At 50.9% G+C, this 26726-nt stretch overlaps 1 protein-coding gene across 1 annotated transcript in view; it reads left to right on the forward strand.

Annotated features, from left to right (window-relative positions):
* Window positions 1–26726, forward strand: part of GRIK3 (glutamate ionotropic receptor kainate type subunit 3) — a 239172-nt gene that overhangs the window by 194368 nt on the left and 18078 nt on the right. The window contains exons 11-13 of the mRNA XM_001111351.5: window positions 15034–15257; window positions 20874–20992; window positions 23487–23704. Coding sequence (XP_001111351.4) covers window positions 15034–15257; window positions 20874–20992; window positions 23487–23704 — 561 coding nt within the window. The remainder of the gene's footprint in view (window positions 1–15033; window positions 15258–20873; window positions 20993–23486; window positions 23705–26726) is intronic.

Here is a 26726-nt window from a genome sequence, read left to right on the forward strand (position 1 = left end):
AGTTCAGTAAAAGGGACCCTGGTGAGATGCTGTGAGCAAACACACCATAGTTCTCAGATGCCCAGGCTGTGCCCAGCAGGTCTGGGTTCAAGCCTCAGTTTTGTTGTGTGACCGGGTAAGTTCATCAATCTCACTAAGCCTCAATTTCTTTATTTCTAAAATAGGAGTAATTGTTGTTGTTGTTGTTGTTGTTGTTGTTAGAGACAGAATCACCCAAGCTGGAGTGCAGTGGTGCCATCACAGCTCACTGCAGCCTCAAACTGCTGGGCTCAAGTGATCCTACTGCCTCAGCCTCCTGAGTAGCTGGGACTACAGGCACAAGGCACAGCACCTCGCTTTTTTTTTTTTTTTTTTTTTTTTTGGTGGAGAATAGGGTCTCACTTTGTTGTCCAGACTGTTCTCAAACTCCTGGCTTCAAGTAATCCTCCTGCCTTGACCTCCCAAAGGGCTGAGATTACAGGCATGAGCCAACATGCCCTGCCTGAAATAGGAGTAATTAGCGACTACCATAGCTCCTGTGGTTGTTGGGGGAATTAAATACGGCACCATTTCCACAGGCTTACCTGGCACACAATAAACATGACCTGCCTTTCAGCTCAGGGCCCTCAACTTGACTGCAGCATTTTCTATCCAGGAGTTGCTGCTGAATTCAAGGACCTGATCCATACTGGACCCCTTAGATTCCTTCTCCCATTTATCCTTCTAACAGCCCAGTGAGGCAGGTACTGTTATTAACACCCATTTTACAGATGGAGAGACTGAGGCAGAGAGAGATGAAGTGGTGGAGCCAGAATTTGGAGGCTCCCTGCCTTGTAGCCCTGTGTTCCAGCTTCTACAAAGAACCATCCTGACCCCAGGGGCAGGACAGAGGAAGGTTCATGCAGAGATCTTCACAACGCACAGAGCACCAGCCAAAGGTTTATTATGACTTCACCTCTCCAGGATGGGAGCCGGCAGCATCGGGGCCTTCAGTTAAGCCCCCTTGCCTCTGTCTGAGGGGAGCTGCCCTGCAGAGACCTTGGAGGTCACAAGTGGGGAGGGGCTGGAGCTCAAGGCATGAAGGCTGGAGCCTGGCCCAGTGAAGTCATTTCCTAGTCCCCAGCAAATTGGGCTCCTGTGTAAGTCTAATAGGAGACCTAAACGGTCAGGAGCGTGAACTTGAGCCAGGTTTGATTCAAACTCTTCCACTTACTAGCTGTGCCTTCCTGGATGTTTCTTAACCTCTCTGTGTCTCAGTTTCTGCATCTGTAAAAGGGAAATGATATTAATAGGACCTACTTCGTAAGATTGTTGGGAGGACTAAGTTAACATAGTGTATTACATAGTCAGCACCATGTCAGTATTTACTATTATTATTTTTATTTTTATCCTTACACCTATTCCTTGGAGGCTGGGGAGGGGGCTTCAGGAAGTCCCCTTATCTCCCTGAGCTGCACTTTCCTAACCTGACAGTGAGAATAATAATACCTGCCCCGTGTTCTTCACAGCTTGTTGTGAGCCTCAGAGGAGACAACTGGTGGGGAAGCAGCTTCTAGATTGTAGAATTCAATATAAACGGAAGGGAGTGGTGTTGTCACCGTTATTAGTAATAACTATAATTATTATGGAAATTAGTCAGCAGGTCCCAGAGGCATCTCCATCTTATCCACTCCCCTGCGTTTATGAGTGGGACTTGGAGTCTGGGGCTCCGGGTAGGCTCTGAGGCTGTCATTTGCAGAGGCAAGCTGGGCAGTGGAAAGGAGGATCACGCAGAAGGTGGAGGCTGTGTGCGGAGGTGAGCGGAGCTGGACCACCTTCACCACTCACAACATCTCCAGGGGCCCGAGAGCTTTGAAGAACTGTTTGCAAGGGAATATGATCAGAGAAGCCCAGCATCGGCCTGACCTCCCTAAGTTGACCCTCAGCTGGGAAAAGGAGGGAGTGTCGTCCACGGCCTCCAAGCAGCCAGGCAGTGCTTTGGGCAGCCCAGTATTCATCAGGGTTACAGGCCAGACGGGACATGCAGGAGACCTTGTTAAGCCCGATTCCCTACAATTGATGAGCCTATTAATCCTAGCTTGGTGCCATTTTTAATAACATCATAACCATCTATTAGTGTCGTCAGATAATTAGTCTTCTCCCTAGTCCATAGAAAGCATGGTAAAGGCTTGGCAATATTATTACTTCCTTATTAGGGATCTGAATGTAGGCATAAAGATGATGAATGCCCACCTTTGTAAGTATCTGCCCCCCGGGGCCCATTTGGAGGCCCTGGGTGGAGTCTCTGACCAGCAGGACTTAAAAAGCCCTTCCTGGCTACTCCCTGCTCGCCTCCGTCCCATGCCCCATGGTCTTCCAAGGGTTGCAGAGAAGGATGGGGTAGCTAGAGGATGCATCGCCTCCTGCTGACACACTCGCCTGCCCCAAGTCACCTTGAACTATAGGGGCAACAAACACAACCAGACATAGCAGCGATTATTCCCTCCATCCCCCATCTTTCTTCCAAATTTTGCTCTCTCTATATTTACTGCCTGCTTGTCTGTTTCCTCTTTCAAAAATCTTCTACTCACATCCGTGCCTTAAATTATTCCCACGTGTTTTGATGACTCTGGAATCTAACCGAAATGGGTTCAAATTCTGGGTCCAGCACATTTCAGCTGACAGAGGGAAAGTTATTCCATTTCTCTGGCCTCCATTTCCATATCTACGAAATGGGGACAATAAAAGAGCCTCCTGCCCAGCATTGGTGGGAAGATTTAATGAGATATGGCACCAAAATGCTTCGCCGAGTTCCCGGTGCTCAGTAAATGCTCAGTACACAGAAGCTGTCCCTCTCATCACTGTTCCTTCCAGGGACAGCCTCCCTATCTAAAGTATGTCCAAGATTGAATGTGATGGCGGTGGGAGGGTGGCCCCTTACCCATGGTCTTCCTGCCAGGCCACAGTAGTCCAGGACCTAGACCTTACCCCCACTGGATCCAAACAGGGAGCCTCGAGGAGCTGACTCACATTGATCAGACGCATAGGGAACTGAGGCACCCACCAAGGTGCCACCTTCTTACTTTACTTGGGGCATTGGCCTTTTCTGACACTGGGAGTCCCCATCTGCCATCCAGAGCTTCTGTGTCCCGGCACTAGGTGCCCAGGAGCCCACTTAGGGAGAGTGCAGAGGCAGAACCCCTAGAGAGCCTGGAGCTAAGAGGAGGGCTGCTGCTGGAAAAGGGGGAAAGAGGCAGGCCTCAAAGAGTCTCAGGTGCTGAACCGAGGAACTGGACTTTAATCCCGAGGGCTGTGGAGAATTTGAGCCCACCGAAGTGGAGCCAGGGGGTGACATCAACTTGGCACTTGAGGAAGGTCACTCTGCTGCTGGGCTAAACCTGAGCCAGTATGAAGGCCATTGCTGGGACCTGAGCAGGGCAAGCATGGTGGCCTCACTCAGAGTGCTGCTTTAGGAAAGGAGGGAAGTTGATGCCAGCAGACAAGCAGGTGGAACCGATGAGGCTGGCGATTGGTTGGATGGAGGAGGCGGGGATAAGGGAGGCATCACGGACAGGGCATGGAATTCTACTCGGACAGTTAAGGAGGTGATGGTGTCCTGCTCACATCAAAAGCCCCCTGGAGAAATTTGAGGATTTGGGAAACATAGTGAGACCCATTTGGGATGTGTTGGGATTGTGGTCCTCATAGATGGCTGGCCCTGTGGCTGGGCACTTGGAGGAAGGAGCAGGGCTGGAGGCTGAGCTCTAGGAGTCATCAGCACATTCTGCAGGGAGCCTGGGAGGTGGAGACGAGAGCTGCTCAGGGAGAGCAGAGATAAGGACCTGGGGTGGGACCCTGAATGGCACAGATGAAAGGTTGGAAGCCACAAGATGCCTAGGCTGGCAAGGCTGGAGGGGAAGGAAGAGAATCAGGAGAGCGTGAGGTGAAGGAGGCCCAAGGAGGAGAGGCTACTAGAAAGGGGATAGGGTCACTGGCCGCAAGGTCAAGGGAGATGAGGAATGAGCATCCACGAGTTGGCACAAGCGTGACCTCCTGGGGGTACAAGGTCAGCCCCAGCAGGGTCCTTGAGTGCTCCTGTTCTCAAATTTCACCCTCGGAGACCCAGGATTCTGTCCTGGCTGCTCTCCCAGCCCCCTGCATCAGAGCAGGAGGAAGGCTAATAGGGATGCCTAAAAGCTCTGCAGGCCTCGGGAAATTCATTCTTTTCTCTCTAAGTTGTTACATCTTACTGCAGTATGGATGGCCAGATAAGAAGTTTTCCCTGCCTCATAGATGGGGCTGGACCAAGATGAAGCATGGAACACAATGGAGACAAGGAGTCATCACGGGTAGCCTTAACGTATTGTACACTTTCCTATGGAGAAGTTGCACCACCCACACATTCCCTCTGCTTCCCAGTAACACTGAGTGCAGACCAGGGAGACTGGCACAGCTAGAAGTGCCCATTTCCCTGTGTGACTCTTCTTACCGATGGGGAGCACCTGATGGGCCAAACTTGGCTGCTGCCCCAACACCTGGCGTGGGCTGGACATACACAGAGCAGCCTCACTGAATGAGGGATACATGGGTGAACACATGGGCTTGCATGCTTTGCCCAGAGGCATGGTTGTTGTGGGGTCATGACTAGCTAGCTTCCCAGCCGTGGTGTGTGAGAGGAGGGTCTCATGTCAAGGCCATGACCCCATTACCCACTGTGCCCACCATCTTCCAACTGGAAGCAGATCTGGGTTCTGGCCCGCATGTATGGGTGTCAGGAGGAGCCTCACACCCTTGTTTGTGTGGCCAGGAAATGCTCTGCCCAAACTACCTTCTTTGGGCTGGGCCAGCACACTTGCAAGCAAAGCTTGCTGGGAGCTCCCCTAGGGCGCGTCAGAATCCTGGAGGGGACAGGGCAGTTGAGGGCAGGGGAAACTGCAAAGCTGGGCTCTTGTTGGAGCAGCCAGGTTGCCCAGAGCAATGACTGTGGAGCCCTGGTGGAGCTCGGGATGTCTCCAGGGTCTGTCTGGGGAAACCAGGGAAACAGGTGAGGGGTGCAGGAGGGACTTGGGACCCCATGGAGAGTCACCGCAGAACTGTCAGCTCCAGAATTCAGTGAGCAGAGACCAGCCTGGGGAAAGGCCTGGAAAGAGCCTGGCAGGGGTCCAGGTCCAGACAAACAGGTGTAGGAGAGCAAGAGGGCTTCAGGGATGAAGGGAGTATTGGAGGAAACTGAGGTCAGAAGGAGCAGCTGAAACATGCAAACTCCTCTGCTGAGGGTCATTCGTTCTTTCATCAATTCCACGAAACTTTATTGAACAATGTCTCAGCCTGGGAGCCTACAGAGCAGAGCCTGAGGCAGGGGATTATGCCATTACTCAATTAGGGGTTGTGATGCCAGGGGGAGAATGAGGGGCAGGGCAAGGGATGTGGAGCAGGAAGGAAGAAGGCAACACAAGGATGTGTTATTGAGCTGGTTGCCATAGAGGGCGACTAATTTGTCAGTCTATGAGTCTGCACCCTGGAAATGCCTTGCAAAGTGTGTCTCAGGACCATCTCTTGGGGTAAGCAGAGAAAGGGAAAACAGGTTTATCCACTGGCTCCTGACTCCCATGCATTCTGGGTTTGGCATGGTGGGCATGGGAGCCAATCGGGATCTTGCAGCAGCATCTATGAGAAGCCACAGGGCTGGAGGCCAGAGGTGGCCAGTTGGGCAGGCGCTGAGATGCTGTCAGATTGGACCTGCGTGAGGTTGGCCAGAGCCAGAGGATCTGAAAATCTGCGTGAGAGGGGTCTGAGCCCAGCCCCGACTGATAATGTGCCAGACCTGGGGACTAGGGAGTGGGGGTGACCCAGGCAGACATGGTCCTTACCCTCCAGGGACAAACAGTGAATCAGACAAGTGAGATTTCATTAAGATTTTGACCAGTGCTGCAAAGATAGAGGGAAGATAGAGGGCTTTGGGAGTATAACCCCGAAGAAAAGGCCTCAGGCTTCCCTGAGGAAGTGACTCTTAGGCTGCGACCCGAAGAATGAGGAAGAGATGTCCCAGGCAGGTCTAAGACACATGCGTGGGTGGATGGCGGAGGCTGCTGAAGTCTCCTCCTGGTCAGGGCCTGGCTGGGGCTGTAGCTGAGTGCATGGAGTCCTGGAGCACTGGCAGGACTGTGCTGGGGTTGGCCCTGGACAGACAGCACCCTTGTGGACATGTAGGGAGTGGGGAGGGGATTCTTTTAGAGATGGTGATAGAGACTGTGGTGCATCCTTTGGAGTATGCCCTGAAGCAGGGAAATCCCATGGAGCCTTCCTAAGAGACAGGCACAGGCTGGTACCCATGGGGACTCAGGAACCAGGCAGTTCTCCCAGGCTTGGGAGAGGCACACCCGCCCTTTCTCACTGTCAGACATCCGTCAGCTCAGGAGGCCTGTGTGCCAACCACAGGGACATGACTCACTGGTTGACATGAATTTTCTAGCACCTGTTCCCCATCTATTTAGATATATGTGGGCTTTTCAGAGTGCTGTTTTCCGACATTATCGATGGCCACAGTGCTAATTGTTGAGTTTGACAGCTAGCTGGCAGGTCATCCACAGATATTCTCTCTGACTTGTTATCCCCCTGCCCCTACTCCCCTTTCCCTGCCCTGCCAACTCAGGAGGGTGGCACTCCTGAGACAGCGCCTGCTGGGGGGGTCTCTTTTAAACCTCCAGTGTTCCCAGTGACTGATTTATTCATTTCTTCAATAAATTATCGAGTCAGGCCCCATGATAGCAGCCGTGGATACAGGGGTGAACAAAATAGGCAGGATCCCTTCCCTGATCCTCAAGATCCTACACTCTAGTGGAAGAAATGGGCAATTATCTGTGAACATATGAACAGATATAAATATTCAATAAGGGCGAGTGTTCTGGGCAAGGAATGTGGCTGGGTGGAAGACTGTCCCTGTTTCCCAGACTGGGGCCTGGGCTGACAGGTCCTATAGATCAGAGAGCAGTGGGGAGTCACTGTGACCCAGCCCATGAAACTTTGGGGGAAGATCTTGGAGACTTGAGAGGTAGGAGCTAGCCATGCCCTGTCCCCTTCACCAGCAGCAGTCAGAGGAATCCAGGAAGGGCATCTGGTTATGCAGCAGAAGCTGGTGATGAGGTTTGGGTAAAGAAGGACATGGATTTGGGAAGTTGTCCCCCAACCCCAGTTATGGCCATGGCACTGTGAACTCTGGCTTCCCAGCCTCCAGGTGGGTTGGCAGGTGTGATGGGAAGATCTGTTATCAAAGACACACTACCATGGCCCCCACTGTGTCCCGTCTTCCTCTCAACTAGGAACTAGACCTTGGTTCTGGCCTTCATGTGTTGGCCCCAACTCCTGTCTGCAGTGCCAGGGAAGGCTCCACCCAATCCCACTGCCCCTGCCTAGAGCAGGGCTCTTTGGAGCTGGACATGCTGGGAGCTCACCTGGGGGCAGGGGAAAGAGATGGGCTCCAAAGCTGGACCCTCCCAGGCCAGCCAGGTTGCCCAGGGCAGTGACTGGGGAGCTCTGTGGAGCTGAGGATTCACCAAGACCTCTCTGAGGTGGGAATGAGGGCAGGTGAGGGCTGTCAGTGCTAGGGTCCACTGACAGGTCAGAAGGAAGAGGGGTAGCAACGTTCAGGTGGATTCATCAGGGGCCAGGGCACAAGCAGCAGGCTCCAAACTCTGGAGAGAGGCGGGCAGGGGACAGGATCAGGTGAACCGGCGGGAGTTAGTGCAGGGGACCTGAGGCCAGAGCTTAGCCCATTAGGCTGGGGTAAGCAGAACCCTTGGGGGTATTTTGATGCTCGTTCTTTCAGCAAAATTTGATTGAGCCCCTACTTTTGTGCCAGGCTTTGTGTTAATCCCTAGAGACACATCAGTGAGTGAAATAAGCTCATTCCTCACGCTCCTGGACTGTATATCCTGGCAGAGGAGCTGGGCATCCCACAGTGGCTTACAAATAAAAGTCCATAGTGATAAAGGCACAGAGGAACAGTGCGGGGGCTACAGGAGTGTGTAACCAGGACCTAGCCTGGGGGCAGGGGGGCTCAGTGCCCTCAGCTCCCTTGGGCTGTGCTAGGGCAGGCCCTGCCCTGTCTGGGCTAATACGACTGTCAGGGAATGAGGTGTGGGGAGAGAACTTGCAGTGATGGGACACGGAGCCCATGGTGCATCCAACCTGGGGACCCCTATGGGGTCTATGAAGCAGGGAAGACCTACCCATCCTTCCCGAAGGACAGAGGCACAGGGATGGAGCTTGCTGGGTCTCAGGAACTGGGCTATATCCTCTCAGGCCCAGGAAGGGTACACACATCTTTCCTCACTGTTAGGCAGTGAGGCTGCTGCCAGCTCAGGAAACCAGTGAATGAATCACAGGTACTAGTAGTTGACCCATCAGTTGACACTTATGAATGAGCTAGCACCTGTTTCCCCTCTGTTCAAATGTGTGGACTGTTCAGGGTGTTGGTTTGTCAGGTTCATGTCCAGGGCCCTTCAGGGACACAGTGTGTTCTTAAGCTTGAAGGCTGTGGCTCAGCCACAGACACCATCTGTGACTTGCTTTATCCTCTTGTAAATGGCCATGTGCTCTGCGAGTGACTCAGAGGACACGCTCGCTGGGTAGGCCTCGTCTAAACCAGCAACATCCTACTCATTCATTCACAGAGTCTCTACGAAAGGCCTATTATGTGCCAGACACTGTTGCAGCCATGGGGCACACAACGGTGAAAAGGTGACAGGCTCTGGCCTCACTCTCCTGAGCTCATGGTCGGGGGGGTTGGAAACACCCAGAGAATCAGCCAATGCCTCTAAAATCACAACCGTGATCAGTGCTGGGAGCGACAAGTGCCTGGTGTGATGAGAGCAGTCACCAGGGAGTCCTGATTTCCTCTGAGGCTTGTGTCTGTGGAAGCGATGATTGGGCTGAGATCTGAAGCAGAGGTCAGCATTCACTAGACAAAGAGTTTGGGGAGGAAGAGGTTCCGGGTGGAGAACAGTGCACGTGCAGCATCCAGAGGTAAGAGAGAGAACATGGATCAGAGGGGCTGCAGGAAGGCTGGGAGGAAGACAGGAGGGGAGGACAGTGTGAGAAATGTGGGAGAGCCTTTCAATGCAGCAGCCACCAGCCACGGGGGGTTATTTAATTTTAAGCTTTAATTGATTAAAATTCAATTAAAGTATAAATTCAGTTCCTTAGTCTTACCAGCCACATTTCAAATGCTTGACAGCCACGTGTGGCCCACAGTTGCCATATTGGGTAGTGCAGATAGAGAACCTTTTCATCGTTGCAGGAAGCTCTGTTGGACAGCACTGGACTAGATCATGCATGGCTGTAAGCAACCCTAGTAAGAATTTTTTTATCCTAAGGGCATTAGGAAGTCCTTACCTACTTTAATTAGCACCATGGATAGGGACAGATTCTAGTTGGAGAAACACCACTTTGGGAAAAGAGCAGAAGGTGAATTCCATGATGCCACATACCAGAGAGGTGGGCGGGATGCCAGCAGAGTCCCTGGGGAAGAGCCCCGTATGCATGGCAGGAGTGAGGCTGGTTTACTTAGGCAGCTGTGGAAGCAGCAGAGGGACCTGGAGGTGGCAAGGGTATACCAGCAGCTTTCTGCAGCTGCAAGGCTCCCAAGCCAGGCAATGTGAAGTGCATGCTGGGAAGCCCCATGGTCAGGAGCCAGAGTCAAGTTCAGTCTCTGGGAATGCGACACTGGACTCAGGACAAGGCAGGGTGGGTCCAGCCATGAAGCTTGCCCTTCAGAGTGGGACAGGTGCTAGGGTGGGGACAGCAGCAGGCTGTGGAAGGAGCCCCATGCATCCTGCACAGGGTCTAAGTGGTAGGTATGTTAGTTCCCTAGAGCTGCCACATCAAATGGCCATAAACCACCAGTGCTGGAGGTCAGAAATGAGAAATGAAGGTGATAGCAGGGCTGTTTCCTTTCGGAGGCTCTGAAGGAGAACCTGTTCCATGCTTCTCTCCGGTCTTCTGGTGTGGCTGGCAGTCCCTGGTGCTTTTGGCTTGTATCTGCTATTCCAGTCTCTGCCTCCAGCATCACATGGCCTTCTCCGTGTGTATCTGTGCATCCTCTTTTCCTCTTCTTTTTCTTTTTTTTTTTTTTTTTTGAGACAGAATCTTGCTCTGTCACCCAGGCTGGAGTGCAGTGGTGTGATCTCTTCTCACTGCAACCCTCGCCTCCCAGTTCAAGCAATTTTTTCCCTGCCTCAGCCTCCCAAGTAGCTGGGATTACATGTGCATGCCACCATGCCCCGCTAATTTTTATATTTTTAGTAGAGACGGGGTTTCGCCATGTGGGCCAGGCTGGTCTCGAACTCCTGACCTCAAGTGATCCACCCACCTCGGCCTCCCAAAGTGCTAGGATTACAGGCGTGAGGCACTGCGCCCGGCCTCCTCTTTTTCTCTTCTTATACGGGCACCAGTCATTGGATTTGGGGCCCACCTTCATTCAGTATAACTTAATTTTAACTTGATTTCATCTGCAAAAACCTTATTTCCAAATAAGATCACGCTCACCGGTATCAGGGGTTAGTATTTGAACAGAATGTGGGGGGACGTAATTCAATCCACTACATGTGGCTTGCATGGTAGAGTGGTAAAATGTTGGGCTTTTAGATCACAATGAACTGGGTCCAAGTACCGGCTCAGCCACTTACCAGTTTAAACGAGCCTCCTAGCCTGATTAAGCCACCCTGTCCCCATCTGGAATATGGCGAGGATGTTGACCACCTGGCAGGGATACTGGGAAGATGGCATAGGCATAGGCAGCATATGCAGTACACTGAGTCATGCTTGGCATGTTCGATGGGGATCCCAAGTAAGAGGTGGAAAACGGAGATGAGGAATCTGGTAAGGACTATACTTGGGAATCCAATCGGGCAGCTTGCAGCAGGGACACCAGACACAGGCAGCAAGCTGGGAGTCAGAGGCCAGATCTCAGACCCTTGGGAGGACCCCTGTCCTAAGAGAAGGCTGATCAGTGACAAGTTGTTAGAGCTGGGACCACAGTCCCAACCCCATTCCTGGTAGGAAGATGTCCAGGTTTTAGTCTGGAGTACAAGGCAGGTTTCAACCAGCGGCCAGGGTATCTGGAGACTGAGGACCAAAAGATGGAGCTATAGCAGGTTGAATTGTTCTTACTTTCAAGGGTGTGATAGAGTGGGTGGGGCCAGGTGACCTCATGCAAGGATAGAGGAGACTGGGAGGAGGAGGAGCCAGGAGGGCCCCAACAGATTCTTGGTAAGTGGAAAGCTGCTTATGGGGATGAAGTAGTGTCCTGGGAAGACCATCCTGCCTGCTCCAGAGGTTTAGAAATAATACAGAAAGGTCCTTGGTGAGGCAGGAGAGCTAACAAAACACCCATTAGACCAATGAAAGTGTTGTACAAGTCAGGGGTTTGATGTCGTTCAAGGACATGATTGCTGTAAATATTATAGCAAAGACCAAGGAGCTTCTCTTCAAGCCTCAGTTTCCTTCTGTTAAAAAAAAATGTGGGGTTGGAATAGATGTATTCCTCGAATAGACTTGAAGTTCTCTCATCCACCTCTGACAGCCTATGATTTTATGAATCATCCTCAAAGAAAACTTGCACAAGTGGGAAGAGCCTGCCAAGATTGGGCCTTTCATTCTGAGTAATGAACTGAAACAGCAAAGGCTTGACATCTGTTCCCATCTTTCAAGGGAAGTTGGACAAAATAATGCCTTTTTCAGGGAAATCGTAACCAACGGTGAAATGTAGTATTTTCTGCCTTAACCAGAAACGAAGTGGAGAACTCCAGCCTTCCTGAAGCCCAAGAGAAAACACAGATCCAAACTCCCAGTGAAGGTTATATTGGCCAGTTGTCTTGCCACCGTAGGTACAGAATGCTGTGGATGCCTTGGTCTCCTGACCCCATTAAAACCAAAGAGCAGGAAGAATGGCAGGGAGGTTTCAAAGGCTCTGAGAATCTGGGGGAAGGGCTGGCCAGAAGGCCAATCACCTGTGGCCATGTGATTAGCTTTCTCACCAGCCTTTGGAATAATCATTGGCTACACACACCTCAGTCTCCCAGCCATAACTCTCTTATCCAACTTGCCATCAAAAGTCAAAGGAAGATTCATCACCACCATTGACTTTGAGGTTCTTCCCAAGAATCCACTCCATTTCCAGAGACGAGTTCCAAAGGCATTTTGAGCAATGATAGTGACTTTGGAGTGAGAACAAAACCTCCCAAAGCAATATACAGTCAAGCATCACTTAACAACTGGAATACATTCTAAGAAATGTCATTAGGCATTTTCATCGTAGTTGGAACATCATAGGCTATACTTCCTCACACCTAGATGGTAGCGCCTACTATACACCTCAGCTATATGGTATGGCCTATTGCTCCTAGGTACACACCTGTACAGCATGCTACTCTACTGAATACTGTAGGCATTTGTGTATGGAAACTTATCTAAACATAGAAAAGGTGCAGCAAAAATAGTATTATCATCTTATGGGACCACTATTGTATATGCAGTCCACTGTTGACCAAGACAGTTAGGCAGCACATGACTGGACTTTGAAGGGACAGGACTTGGGGACACCAAGTTCTGGAATCAAAGGGCCCTCTATATCTCTGTCACGTCAACATTACAGAGAATCCTAGATCTTTAGGACTGAAAAGAACCTTTCAGGGTATCTCACTCAGGCTCCCACCCCACCAAGGGATCCTGTCTATAGCCCCAGCAAGAGCTCACTCAACTGGAAGCTCCATGACACCAGGGACTCAGTCTCTTGCTCACCACTCTATGCCCTCCCTAATTGTTCTTTTTTTTTCTGCTTTCTTTTGTACACACCCTGAACTGAGAGGACTCCGGGAGCTGGGGTGGCAGCAGCTTACCCCGTTCATTCTTCTTCTGCCTTCAGCCAGGCAAATCCCAACTCACACATTCAGACATTTACAAAAGAAAGAGCCTTTATAATAGGCTGCTCCTCCCCCATCTTTCCCAGGTTCTGAAGGTCATCAAATCCTTGGACTCCAAGTGTCAATGATGGGGTGTAGGGGCTGCCTTTAGAAGGGGAAACATTGGGTGGGCAGTGTCAAAGTTGTATTTCCCAGCTGCTCCCAGCAGGGAGCACCTGCAGAGCTGTCCAGAAGCTGCAATTCCACCCATACTAGCCCTGCCCTCCTTGACATCTGATTTTGAATGGATTGCTAGTTCCTGTTCTAAGATGAGTGAAGTCAGAGCTACTGTTAGCAGATACCCTTTATTAAACAGTTTGATTAACGACCATCTCCCCTACTAGACTGTAAGCTCCATGAGGGCAGAAGTCATGTCTTTGGGTCAGCTCTGTATCCCTGGTGTCTGTTGGATTTCATGACACAATGAGTGGTTGAATGGAGTTGGACCAAGTCAATGGATGGCCACCTAGAGGTATTGCCTTGGAAAGGGGTTTCAGAGGGAGGTTCCCCCCTTGCCGAGAAGGTCTTTAATGCTGGTTGTTAGACCCCAGCCTCCCTTTCTGTCCTGTCCTATGTGAGGAAGGGAAGTGATAACTTAGTTCACATTCTGAAATGTAAATATCCACAGAAGCCCCAGGGGCAGCCTCTCAGAGGGGAAGGTTATTAATTAACAAATATTCCAGAGGCTGAGATAGGGCTTGGGGATGGAGAAAAGAAGCAGAGACTCCGCCCCAGCTCCAGCCGAACTCAGGAACTCACAGGCACATAAGCAGGTCAGACACAAGATCACACGGGACACAGACCACCATTCATGCAGAGCAGAGCTGGCTTCATGGAAGTTGAGATGGAGGCTGCGAGGGAGGGTTTCTGGAAGAGGCAGGATGTGCAGAGGAAGGCAGACAGTGGTGGGAATGAGACTACAGGAAGAGGACATCCTAAACAGTGTGGGATGTGCAGAGCATGGGGCTGAAGGAGGGGCTGTGGTAAGCAGGAAGTGGTTTAATTGGGGCCTCGTGGGGGAGGATGCCAATGGGGTCCTGGAAAGAGCGGATGGGAATGAGGGAATCTAGATTTCTAATCAGGAAAAGCTCAGACCAAAGAATCGAACTTGAATTCTTCCCCTTATTAAAATTGTGATGGGCTAAAATTTATTAACGTAGCATTCCTAGTATTACCCCACCCCCTTCTTTCCCGCTCCACACCACCTCCTATTAATAAGGGCCCTGGATTTGCTTCTTTTGTTTCCTTTCTTTTTTTTTTTTTTTTTTTATTTTTCGAAACAAGCTCTCTGTTGCCCAGGCTGGAGTACTGTGGCACGATCACAGCTCACTGCAGCCTCTACCTCCCAGCCTCAAGCAGTCCTCCCACCCCAGCCTCCCAAGTAGCTGGGACTACAGGCACGTGCCACTGTACCCAGTTAACTTTTCAATTTTTTGTAGAGATGGAGTCTCACTATGTTATGTAGGCTATTCTCAAACCCCGGGGCTCAAACGATCCTCCCACCTCAGCCTCCCATAGTGCTGGAATTACAGGTATGAGCCACAGCACCCAGCCCGCCTGTCTAGTTTCTCCCAAGGAGGGTATTATCTTTGCCGAACTTGTGTTTGGAGGGCTTTTAGGATATATAGAATATCCAGAATGTGGTGAAGCAGTCGAGAAGTAGATGAGAGAGGAAAACAGAATTAAATAGGCATTCTGGTGCGTTCTATGTCCTCTTTGTGGTTTTGAAAGACACAAATAAAAAGCATGAGCTATTTTTGAATGTTTGTGGGTTACTGAACTGTATTTATTTGACAAAGCACCATTTTGAGAAGGGAGCACGTGGGTTACAGCTTTAATAGAGTTCCATTCTCTGCATGTTTATTCCACCACTCTCTTCTTCAAGACCATGAGCTCTTAGAGAGCAGAGGTTAAGTTAAATTCATCATTGTCTCCCCAGCACCCTGACCTGGCCCTCAAGGAGGGTTAGTAAATGTGGAAACAGAAGAGCGGTTAGTGACCCCGGGCTGAGACAACTGACTTCACCCTCATCTCTCCTCCAGCAAGGGTGTTCTGTCTCTCGCTATTCTGAGACTTTGCTCAGTCTGTCTCTCTCTCTGTGTGTGTCTGGTTTCAGAAGGCAGATCTGGCCGTGGCCCCCCTGACCATCACCCATGTTCGAGAGAAGGCCATCGACTTCTCCAAGCCCTTCATGACACTCGGTGTGAGCATCCTGTATCGAAAGCCCAATGGCACCAACCCCAGCGTTTTCTCCTTCCTCAATCCCCTGTCCCCAGACATCTGGATGTATGTGCTCCTCGCCTACCTGGGGGTCAGCTGTGTCCTCTTCGTCATCGCCAGGTAAGGCAATTCCTTGGCCAGATGTCGGGCCCAAGGTTGAAGGTTTAGGGGCCAGGCAGGTCCTCACCTCCTCAGCCCCTGGCATAGAAGGCCCAAGGCTCAGGCCACTGCTATGCCCACTCCTCTTCTACTCCCTATGGCTCAGATTCCTTTATATCCCTCAGGGAACTTTCCATGCCTTGTCCCTCCCCACCCCAAGGCTTGAATCACCTGGTCCTCACCCTGGTCTGTGTCTATAACCCTGAGATGCGGCAGTTGCACCTCAGGTCCCATTAGCAGGCTTGAAGAGGTCAAGTGGTTGCCCAAAGCTGCACCACCTGAGCCAGGCACCTGGTGCAGCAGACTCAGGACATTGAGCGGCCCAGTGGGTAGCTTAGAACTTGGAAAACAGGATGCGTCTATCCACGCCACAACAGTAGGGCAAACAGTGCCCAATAAACTCACACCGTCCCCACATGCGGAAACGAGGCACACATACACACATTCCTGTCTGGACTCCATGCTAGCAACATGCTTGCACATTTTGTTGTTCACATAAGTAGACACAGTGCACCCTTGCTGGTGGGTGGTAGGAGGAGGTCACTAGGGGACAGGTTTTGCCCAGTGTTTGGTGAACACCCAGTGCTTGCCAAGCACTGTGCTCTGCACTTTACAGCCTCCCTTGAAGAGGAGACACCTGAGACTCAGAAAGTCTCACCCCTTGCCAAGGTCATACAAGCAATAGGTGACACTTGCAGCATTTGACTGTGGGGGTCACCAAGCCTTTTGTCTATGACCCACATCTCTGTCCAGTGGTCTGCCCCTGCCCCGGGTTGGTGGCTGCTGGGGCCTGCTCCCCATGGCTTTCCAGCGGAGCCCTCTGCCTTCTCTCTCCGGGCTCCAGCCCCAGCCCCTGATCTGGTCCTTTTTTTTCTCTAAATCCTAACAAAGTGCAAAGAGAGACTTCTCTGGAGAGGCAATCTGAGATCCAACGACTTGGCGTTTTCAGCCTTTTTTTCTCCAGAGCCGCCTTTAAAAGCCGCCCTCCCCCCACTTCACTCCCTTCCGCTCCCTCCTCCCACACTGCGAGAGACTAAAGGGAAGGCTGTGAGTGATGCAATGTCCCGCTCCCCAGGCCCTGTGCTGCTGGAGGCCTGGAGCTGCCGTGCTGGCCTCGCCCTGCCTGGTGGGCGCAGCAGCAGCCAAGCCTGCCACAGAGAGGCCTTCATTTGTGCCTCTTGTCTCTAATGGTCTAACAAGCCTTTGAAAGCCAGGAGCCACTCTCCAGAGCTCACACCGTGATTTTAGCAGCTCCAGTAGTCCTCCCACCCCTTCGGGCTTTTCCAGCATCCGCTCCGCCCTTTTGATGTGTGTCCCATCCCCCTCTCATTCCTGGCCCTTCACCAGCACGCCTGCTTCCCACCCTGCCTCCTGGCTAGGAAGGTGGGAGCCTCCTTCCCAAGGTTAGGCTGGGAGACTTTCTAGAAGAGATGGGTTTCCTAGAGCTGCTGGAATGATAGGAGACCCCTGAGAAGAGAAGAGAGGGACAAGAGTTTTGGCCACAGAGCTAGGAAGAGCTTCAGAGTGCACTTGTCACCTCGCCCAGCACCCACACAACACCACTCACACCTCTTGAGATGGGTATAATTATCACCAGTTTATAGAAGCAGAAACTGAGGCTTGGAGAGGTTAAGTAATTGCCCAGAATCAGAAAGCATTTCTTTGGCAGAGTTGGGCTTCAAACCCAGACCGGTCCAACTTTATATCAAGGGTGGCAAACGCAAGTACCTGCCAGGGCCAAAGGGAGTGAAGCAGGCATAGTGATAGGCAGTGGAGAGTGGTAGGGACTAAGGCACCCTGGAGAGCTCACCCGGCTGAAGGGGGCAGCCGCGCTCAGCTCCAACAGGCTGTACCAGGCAGAGATGCAGGGCCAGTGTTGCAGAGCTCATGATTTTGAGAGAGAGATTTGGATTTTTATGTGATGTCTCTCAGTTTTTCTGTGTGGCCACTAGTTGAATTTTTTATAACACTGGCAGGATCAAGCACAACATATCTGTGGGGGGAATGCGGCCATCTTCACTCCCGGTGACCATGCTGGCTGAAGGAGATCTGGACACAGCTGCCCACAGTTCTAAGAGATAGGGCCTGGGAAGGGTGGGCGGGTGTCCAGGTCCACTCTGGGACAACTCCAGGTTGGCACGGGACTGTCCATCTTGCACACTGGCCTGGCCTGGTCTGTTTGGCCCGCATCTGGGGACCAGGCATTGCACAAGGCCTTTCGCTGCCACCAAGATATTCGACTTCATGCCTGGTGAGGTAGGAGGAAACAGGAAGGGAGCCCAGGGTGTGCCTTCTCACCGCAGAGAGCAGGACAGTTGGCACTCGTGACAGGGGATGATCCTAAGTGCCTGACCCAGAAGGCAGGGCTGAGGGTGAGCAACCCATCTAGCTCCTGAGAGCCACATTGCAGCCAAATCTGGGTTGAGTATCCAAGGCAAGCGAGAGCTTTGGCCACAGTGGATGCCCTGTCTACACCTCCACACTCCAGCTGGGGATGGACTGTAACCTTCTCTGTGGAGACAGAATGTCTCTAGGTCAACTTCTAACTCCTGTTTACTCTCAAGACTGGAGAAGCCCTTGCAGCCACAAGCTACAAATCCAAGATCTGCCATTAACTCCAGGTGACACCTTCCCTCCTTGTCCAGCGACCATCCCACTCCTCTTCTCTCCTGTGGCCAAGGAGGATTAGAGCCTGGACACTCTGTCCCATTGACTGCAGGATCCCTGTGGCCTCTGCATCTGTAAAATGGGCACCCTGCAGGCTTTCACCTCTCAGGAGGCGGTGAGGACCCCGGCCTGTAACAGCATTTGATAGCCAAGAAGCCCATTCTAGAACCAGTTATTTTTATTATGATAAGCAGTTCCACCCTTGGAACTTCATCCTGTTGAAACATCACCATTGAGCCACACTTTAGCATTCTCCCAAATCTAGAAAGCCTTTGCAGCCAAGCCCCAGAAGACAAGGCCACCCTTGGGCATCAGGGCCCACAGAGGTGTGTCCAAGGATGCTTTTCCAGCAGAGTGCACCACAGTTGGAAAGAGAGGACAGCTTAAGTGCCCATCAGTCAAGGCATGGTTAGAAACACCTGCAGAGTGGTTACAGAGCATGAGGTAGATCTGGAAGAACTGACCTGAAAAGAGGCTGGTAACATTAAATGAAAAACAAAGTTCTCGGACAGTATAGTGGTATGATAGGGGATTTTTTTGTTAAAAGTATCATATGTGTCATATATTTGTGTATGTGTGCCTGGTACGTGTAAAGAGCAGGACTCGGGAGATCTCATCAGAAATCGGCTTTATTTTGTCTGCCTCCCACCTTCCAGGGTGTTCAGAGGTGGGTGCTCTTCCCACGGCCCCCTCCAGCAGGGCCTCCCTTTGTGGCCCACTACCCACTCAGCCCCTGGTCCTCCAGCGGCCTGTGCCCCATGGCCTCTCCCTGTTGGAATCCCATTGCCTTCCAGGATGGGAGTCAAAGTCGGCCTGGGCTGGATCTGTCTTCTGCATGGGTCTATCTGGTCCAGGGGAAGCACTGTGGACCCAGCGTCCTGAGGCCTGGTGGTGTCTGGGCCTGCAGGCCAATGTCGTGCAGCAGGGACTTGCCTGATTCCACTGACAGAGCACCCATCAGCCCGACCCCTGCCCTTCACACTTCCCAGGTCCATTTGCTCAGTTACAGGGCCGGGCACTGAGCTGCCTCGCCCCCTGGGAAGCCCCTCTCCCTCGATGTGGTAGAGGAAGCAGGAGCTCTGGACACCCAACCCTCCAAAGGCTCTCTCCAAAAACCCTTCTCACAATAGCCTCTCATCTCTGCTTTCTCCATCCTAGATCTCTTCCCTGTGGGTTTTAGAGCCTCTAACCAGTTTGTGGCCATTTCCTTTGAAGATCCCCGTCTTGGTTTGAAACCTTTCTTTAGGATTTCCTATTTGAGGGATCTTCCCGCTTCATGAAAATAAAATTCTTTCCACATGACCACTGGTAATCAATGTATTATATATTCCAGCTTTTAGAAGGGAGACAGAAAAGAGAGGTCACAACATCACACTTAAAGGGCATTGCACTTTAAAAAATGAAACAAAATTCCACTGGACTTATCTCCCCTTCCAAATGTGTCCTCTCAGCATCCTAAAACCTCCCCCACAAACCTAGAGACAAAGTCCACCAGTGTGGGACTTTTTCCAGGGTCCTCTCAAGCTCTCAAGCTTCTTTTTTTTTTTTTTTTTTTTTTTTTTTTTTTTTTTGAGACCGAGTGCAGTGGCCGGATCTCAGCTCACTGCAAGCTCCGCCTCCCGGGTTCACGCCATTCTCCTGCCTCAGCCTCCCGAGTAGCTGGGACTACAGGTGCCCGCCACCTCGCCCGGCTAGTTTTTTTAGTAGAGACGGGGTTTCACCATGTTAGCCAGGATGGTCTCGATCTCCTGACCTCGTGATCCACCCGTCTCGGCCTCCCAAAGTGCTGGGATTACAGGCTTGAGCCACCGCTCCCGGCCTCAAGCTTCTTTAAACATAGATATCCTCAACTGGAACTCACGCAGTGAACAAAAACTCCCTTCAGTTCAGTAATCAGGACTCCTCTTCCTTAGAAGGCAGTAGGGGGCTTTAAGTAATCATTTTTTCCCTGTCATATATGTATTTGTATATTCAAAGACAAAAATCTAAAAAATTATATAACGCATTGTTCTCTCCAGGGGATAGGATGCTGGAGTACATTCACTTTCAGATTGTATTTGTCTATACTGTCTGAATATTTTATAAAATGTGTCTTCTGCTTTTTTTCTCGTTTTAAGGTTTTTTATTATGCCCAAAACTCAAAAGCATGTTCTCACTTTTAAAAATTTATATAATGCAGATAGAGCAATTGGCCTTCCTGAAATTCCTTCTGCTGTCTTGATGCCCCTCCCCAGAGGTAAACACTGATATTTTTTTATCTAGAGACCCTTTCAGACCCTTTAGTATACATTTGCATATGAGTATACATAAAGCACTGAATAGTTATGTCTTTAGGAATCTGTTTATATAAGTGTGGTCATATTGTTCTTATTTTCTATTGCTTTTAATACATTGCTTTTAATATTTTTATTGCTTAGATCTTCAACAATATGTGTTGAAGATCTTTCCCCGCCAGCACATCTCAAGTATCTCATTCTCTTTTAGCAGCTGCATAATATTTCACAGTACAGCGTGGCGTAGTTTATTTAATCATTCCTTTACTGAAGGACATTTTGGTGGTTTCCAGTGTTTTTGCGATGACAAACAATGCTTTGATAAACACCCTTGTGTGCTTCTCTTGATGCTCCTGTAAGAGTGCTTTTTCTGGGATGGATAATGAGTTGCAGAATTGGGAGGCTGAAGGGCATGTACACTTTTAATTTTACGAGATGCTGGTGAATTACCTTTATAACCAGAAAAGGGCACTAACAATAAAGAACAAGAAGAAATTCCCCTGCCCTGCCTCCCAGAAGAACCATGAGGATATTGATACTGAGGCGGCTGGCACAGCTGTGTTTGCTAAACCACTGCCTGCTGGGGCATGGATGCTCCTTGCTTCCCAGGCTGACTGTCCCTCTCCTCCTGTGCCAGGTTCAGCCCTTATGAGTGGTACGATGCTCACCCCTGCAACCCTGGCTCTGAGGTGGTGGAAAATAACTTCACTCTGCTTAACAGCTTCTGGTTTGGAATGGGATCCCTGATGCAACAAGGTATGCACCTCTCCCACGGCCTCCTTTTCCAGGGTCTCCTTTCCCCAAGGGGTCTTCAGCCTCTTTGGCATCAGCAGAGCCAGCCCATACCTCTAGGGTCAGCCTTAGACCCTGATGAGCCAGCAGAAGGTTGGAGAGACAGATATCCAGGTGTGTGCCCTTGCCCCAGACCCCCAACTTCCACCTCCACTCTGGCTGGAGCTGGCTCAGGGTCTGAAGCTAAGACCTAAGGTCTGAAGCTAAGGGCATGCAGGATGCATCCCTCACCACCTGCTCCAGCTGAGATGGACATAGAGCACCCTGCTGGCTGCGGCTGACCCTGCCCATGGCCTCATCACCACACAATCCAGCTGAGCAGGTTGAGCTGTGGATGGAAGGAGACTAGAGGCAGGGAGGCTGGGTGGGAGGCCACTGCAGGAATGAGGTGATAAGACCTGAGCCTGGTGGTGGCCCTGGGAGTGGAGGGCAGAAATGCACTAAGAGAGCTTCAGGATACACGGTGGATGGAACTCCGTGGCCGCTTGGCTGTGAGGCTCCTGAGAGTAGGAAGGATCATGGCTGAATTGGGGACTTCAGCCCAAGTGCTTCAAAGATGAGATACACAAAAGGATGCAATTCTCTTACATCCTCTGGAAGGAGGGCCAGTGTGCTTTGGAAATATCTGCAGCTACTCAAATATCTCAGAAAGCAGAGCACCTGCTCTAACTGCCAGGAGTCAGATGCAGAGACAGTAGGGAGCAAGAGGGCAAGCACAGGGAGAGGGGATCACCAGCCAGGAAAGACCCCCAGGAAGGACACCACCCCGTGGTCCTGCCGGCCACAAACCAGCTGCTCACTGCCTCTGCAGGTGGAGTCCCATGTCCAGAGTCTCTTATCTTAGGGAGTGCAGACAAGTCTCTGCCTATTAGAGTTTCACTGAGCGACCTACCTAAGGGGCAGGCAGGGAAGGGGCTTCAAGGGACAGAGAAAATGTCCTTGTCCCTCAGTCATCTGTGTATAACCTTCACAAACCCTGGTCCTCAGTAGACATCCATCAGCAAATGCCAAACAAATGAGCAAATGGCATTATCCCAATGTGTCCTGGGCACCCATTACATGCCAGGCTCTGTGCTGGGTACTTGAATGAAGGAGGAGAGGAAAAAAGTAAATCTGTCCCACATGTGAGAAACCTCTCGGCCATGGCAGAGGCCAGGGCAGGGACTTGGGCAGAGGTCTGGCAAGCCTGGCAGAACTCACCAATCAGGTGACTCAAATAAGGTGCTCCCTCTCTGAGAGCAGCCCAAAGCCTGGTTTGGAGAAACCAGGGGAGGCTGGGAGTGTCCGGTTTGGGAGGGGACACGGAGCCTCGGTGGTCTCTAGCAGCTAGGAAGTGACAGGCAACTTTCAAGGGAAGTGCCTCGATCTGTCCTTGCTATTAATGCGTGTCCTGGAGCCTCACCTTGCTTTTTTGTCTATCATCTTTGTTCGGTGACAGTTGGGAAAGACCTGGAAGCCCCTCAATGCAGTAATAGCTTCTCCTCTTCCACCTCCTGCTGCTATTCAAAGCACTGGCCCCTGATGTATTCTCCGTGTGGTTTTGATTAGGAGGGAGAAAAATAGTTATGTATTTGAAAAACTCTCCCTTGAGTGACTTCTTTGAGGAAAAAAAAAAATCATCCATATCAAAGCAGACGCTTTTCAGATTGCAGGTCCAAATATTCTGGAAAGTTCAGGAGTCACTCGCAATTTAAATCTCTTGAAAGCCAACTAGTTAATTACTTCAGTTAGAAGGTGTCATCTCTATTGTGCTCCACACCTAAGTTTGGGGAAGAAAAGTAATATATTTCGGCAAAGAGCTTCAAAAAGTGTTGGTTTTTTTCCCCTCCTGCAAAGCACCGCATAGCAATCTTGTATTTGTATACCATTTGTATTTCCAATGCAATTTCTTCTCAAATTATATCATTGCAGCACCACAGTATTTATGTGAGGCTGGGACAGAGGAAGGACAATTCTTCATGTTTTGCAGAATTTTGCAGAGAGGAGAAGTATCAGGCATAAGATCACACTGAGAGTTGGGAGCAGGATTCACTCAAGAACCCAGGGGTCCTGACTCCCAGGTGTTCTTAAGCTGGGACCACATAAGTGGTCTATGGTTAGGCATCTGAGGTTTTGATGAGCCTGTGAAATGTGAATGTATGTTGTTCTAGAAGAGCGATCCTTAAATTTCAGCTGCGTCAGAATCATCTGGAGAGCTTACTCAAAACATATTGCTGGTTCTCACCCTCAGAAATTACTGATTCAGTGAGTGCTGGGGAGAGGCCCAAGAATGTGCATTTCTAACAAGTTCCAGGTGGTGATGTTGCTGCTGGTCCAGAGACTACACTCTTGAGAACCACTGGTCTTGGGAAAGGGCCTTAGCTTTCATTAGAGTATCAGAGGAATCCGTGACCTAGGGGACTTGAGCAGCGCTAGTCTGGATGTTGTAAGGGACTGCCTATATCCTCTCTTCGCCCAGGGTCTGAGCTGATGCCCAAAGCCCTGTCCACACGCATCATTGGTGGCATCTGGTGGTTCTTCACGCTCATCATCATCTCTTCCTACACGGCCAACCTGGCTGCCTTTCTGACCGTGGAGCGCATGGAATCACCCATTGACTCTGCTGACGACCTGGCCAAGCAAACCAAAATCGAGTATGGGGCTGTCAAGGATGGGGCCACCATGACCTTCTTCAAGGTGAGGCCCTCTCCCTTCTATTGCAGCACCATTTACTGAGCAGAAGAGGAAAGGGCATCTCTGCCCTTCCCTAACCACGCATGGCCAATGGGTCAGAATCCCCCAGGCCTCAGCCCCACCTTGTTTGGACTAGTTGACTTTGGGGAGCTGTGGTGATGTGGGCCAAATGGGTTGGCCTCAACACAAATCCTAGAAGTTTCTGTGCCTGAGATGAGCAATGTGAACATGTTACGATTCCTTAAGTCATAAGAAGGAGACAGGTGGAGAGAGGGGCCTGGAGAAGGGGGAAGCAGGGGAAGAGCTGCCCAGACACACAGGCCCTGGGGGCTCCCTGCCTTGGCTTCAGATCTCAATGCCATCCATCTTGAGGAAGCTAGTCTGAGGTCGGGGAGACGGCAGCAGGGCCAAATCTTGAGAGGAAGGGAGGAGGTTTAGAACTTGAACAAGTGTTTACAGACATTACTGAGCATGTTACACTCTAAGAATGCTAGCGTCAGCAGATAAAGTCCCTGTCACCTGCTCAAGTGACTGTTCTAATGGGTATCTGGCCATGATTTCATTGCTCCTCCTGCTCTGTGAAGTGTTGGCTCAGTGCCCTCATGTTTTCCACTTTCTACTGTAGTAGCTGAGGGCTTAGGAGACTCTGGCTGGCCCCGAGAACCAGAAGCTGCAAAGGTTCTCCCAGAAATTAAAGTAGTAATAACAGTAGCTACTGCCACTGAGATCTCACAGTAGGCCAAGCCTGTAGTAAATGCTGGGCCTCATTTAATCTTCGTGACAAATCCTGGGAGGCTGATACTCGAATTATTTCTACTTTCCATGTGTGGAAACTGAGTCCCAGAGCAGCTAAGTGGCTTGTCCAGGACGCCCAGCTGGAGGAGCCAGGTGATACCCAGGCCTGCCTTCCTCGAAGCCCCTGTTTTACAACAGTGGTTCTTAGACCTGGGTGTGCATTCAGATCACCTGGAAGACTTGTTGAAACACAGCTTGCAGGCAGGCCAGGCACAGTGGCTCACGCCTGTAATCCCAGCACTTTGGGAGGCCATGGTGAGCAGATCACGAGGTCAGGAGTTCAAGACCAGCCTGGTCAATATGGTGACACCCCATCTCTACTAAAAATACAAATTACAGGTGGCGCCGCACCTGTAATCCCAGTTACTGGGGAGGCTGAGGCAGAAGAATCGCTTGAACCCAGAGGCGGAGGTTGCAGTGAGCCGAGATCGCGCCACCGCATTCCAGCCTGGGTGACAGAGGGGTTGGGTGGGAAAGCCTTCTACCTCCTGGGCACTGCAGCCCTCCAGCACTCTCTCCCCTCCCCGCTGCCCAGCCCCCACCATGTCCCTCTTTGAGGTTGGAAACAGCCTTGTAGTGAAGAGACAGCGAGGGAGGAAAGGAGTTTCCCTCTTGGATGTTGCCAAGAGGGATGTTGGTTGACTTGCTTAAGAGGTCACTACTGTGTATTTAGAGTGAGGGGAAGACAACGGCATTATCAAAGGCATGTTGGGAGCACTATGGGACTCTGTATGTGTTCCTGCCTATGAGTGAGTAGGTGAGGATGTGTATACATGCATGGCTTCACATGGACATGTAGCAGTATATAATATGTGGGAATGTGCATGTGTGTGTGTGTGTGCACACATGTGCCTGTGCACAACTCTGCCTGTGTGGGGACATGTGTGTATTTGTGCTTGGACATGTGTCTGCATCTATGTGTATGTGTGCTTGAACATATGGGTGATGCATGTCTGTGATCTGAGCACGTGGACACGTGCCAGTGAATGTGTACAAGTGTGTACCAGAAGGTCTACATGTATATGTGTACAGAGAAAACACATGTGTCTGTCTGCTTGGATATCCTCATGGGTATGTCTAGATAAGTGGAGGGCAGATGGGCCTGTGTGTGTGTAATGGCCTGCTTATGCATGATACGTGTGTGTATACTAGCCTTTGTGCGTGTATGCCTGTGTAATGGCCTACACATGCATGAATCTCTGTGTGTGTGTATAATGGCCTGTGCATACATATGTATCTGCGTGTGCATGTATAATGATCCATGCAAGTATATATGTCTGCATGTATGTGTGTATAATGGCCCGTGTATGCATATATGTCTCTGTATGGTGGTGGGGGGTCTGCGTATGTGTATAATGGTCCATGCATGCGTACGAATGTGTCTCTGGGCGTGTGTGTGTGCATAATGGACTGTGCATGCATATGTGTCTGCATGTGTGTGTGTGTGTGTGTGTGCGTGCACACACATGCTTGCCTGCTCATGCCTATCCCCAGGCTGTGGCCCAGCCCTTTGACTGTGCCAGAGCATCTCTCATGCATAACGCATGAGCCCATCTCTAAGCAGGGCTCCCGATCAAAGGGAAATGGCATAAATAAGCCTGGTGCAAGCTCATTGCTGCTGATTGGATGTCCTTGTCTCCCTCCATGCTAAGATGCTCAGATTGGCTTCCCAGAACCTAGTCCCAGCTCCCCACTGAGCTGCTGCCCTCAGCATCAAGCAGCACCTCCCGCAGCCTCCTCTGCCCTCACCCACCTTCCCTGTGAATGGCACAGTGAGGAGGGCAGAGGAGAGATACAAATGCTGTCACCTAGCTGGGATGCTGGGGCTTCATGAGCCCATGCTCACAGGAGTCTGTGGGTCAGAAACAACAACTCCACACCCCCTGCATAACCAACTCCACTTTATTGCTGTCCCTATGGTCAATTAATTCCTCTTTATGCCGGCCACATTGTCTCCTGCCTTAATTCAAGTGAAGTTCTCCTTGCCCAGGTTCCCTGTCATCGGCAGCAGCAATGGGACTGTTACTTATGGGAGAAGAGCCTGAATGTAGATACATTAACTTGCCCCCACCTGAGATGATGAGCTAGAAGCACCACTACCCCCTGCCCCCGCTGAAGGTCCCTGGATGAACCAATTCCCTGCCTTGCCACCCCCCTGCCCTCTGTAGTTGGACTTCCTAATTAGACCTTCCTCCAGACCAGGTGATAGCCTCCTGGTTAGCACAGAATG

Source organism: Macaca mulatta, chromosome 1, assembly GCF_049350105.2.
Source record: "Macaca mulatta isolate MMU2019108-1 chromosome 1, T2T-MMU8v2.0, whole genome shotgun sequence".
NCBI classification, from domain to species: domain Eukaryota; kingdom Metazoa; phylum Chordata; class Mammalia; order Primates; family Cercopithecidae; genus Macaca; species Macaca mulatta.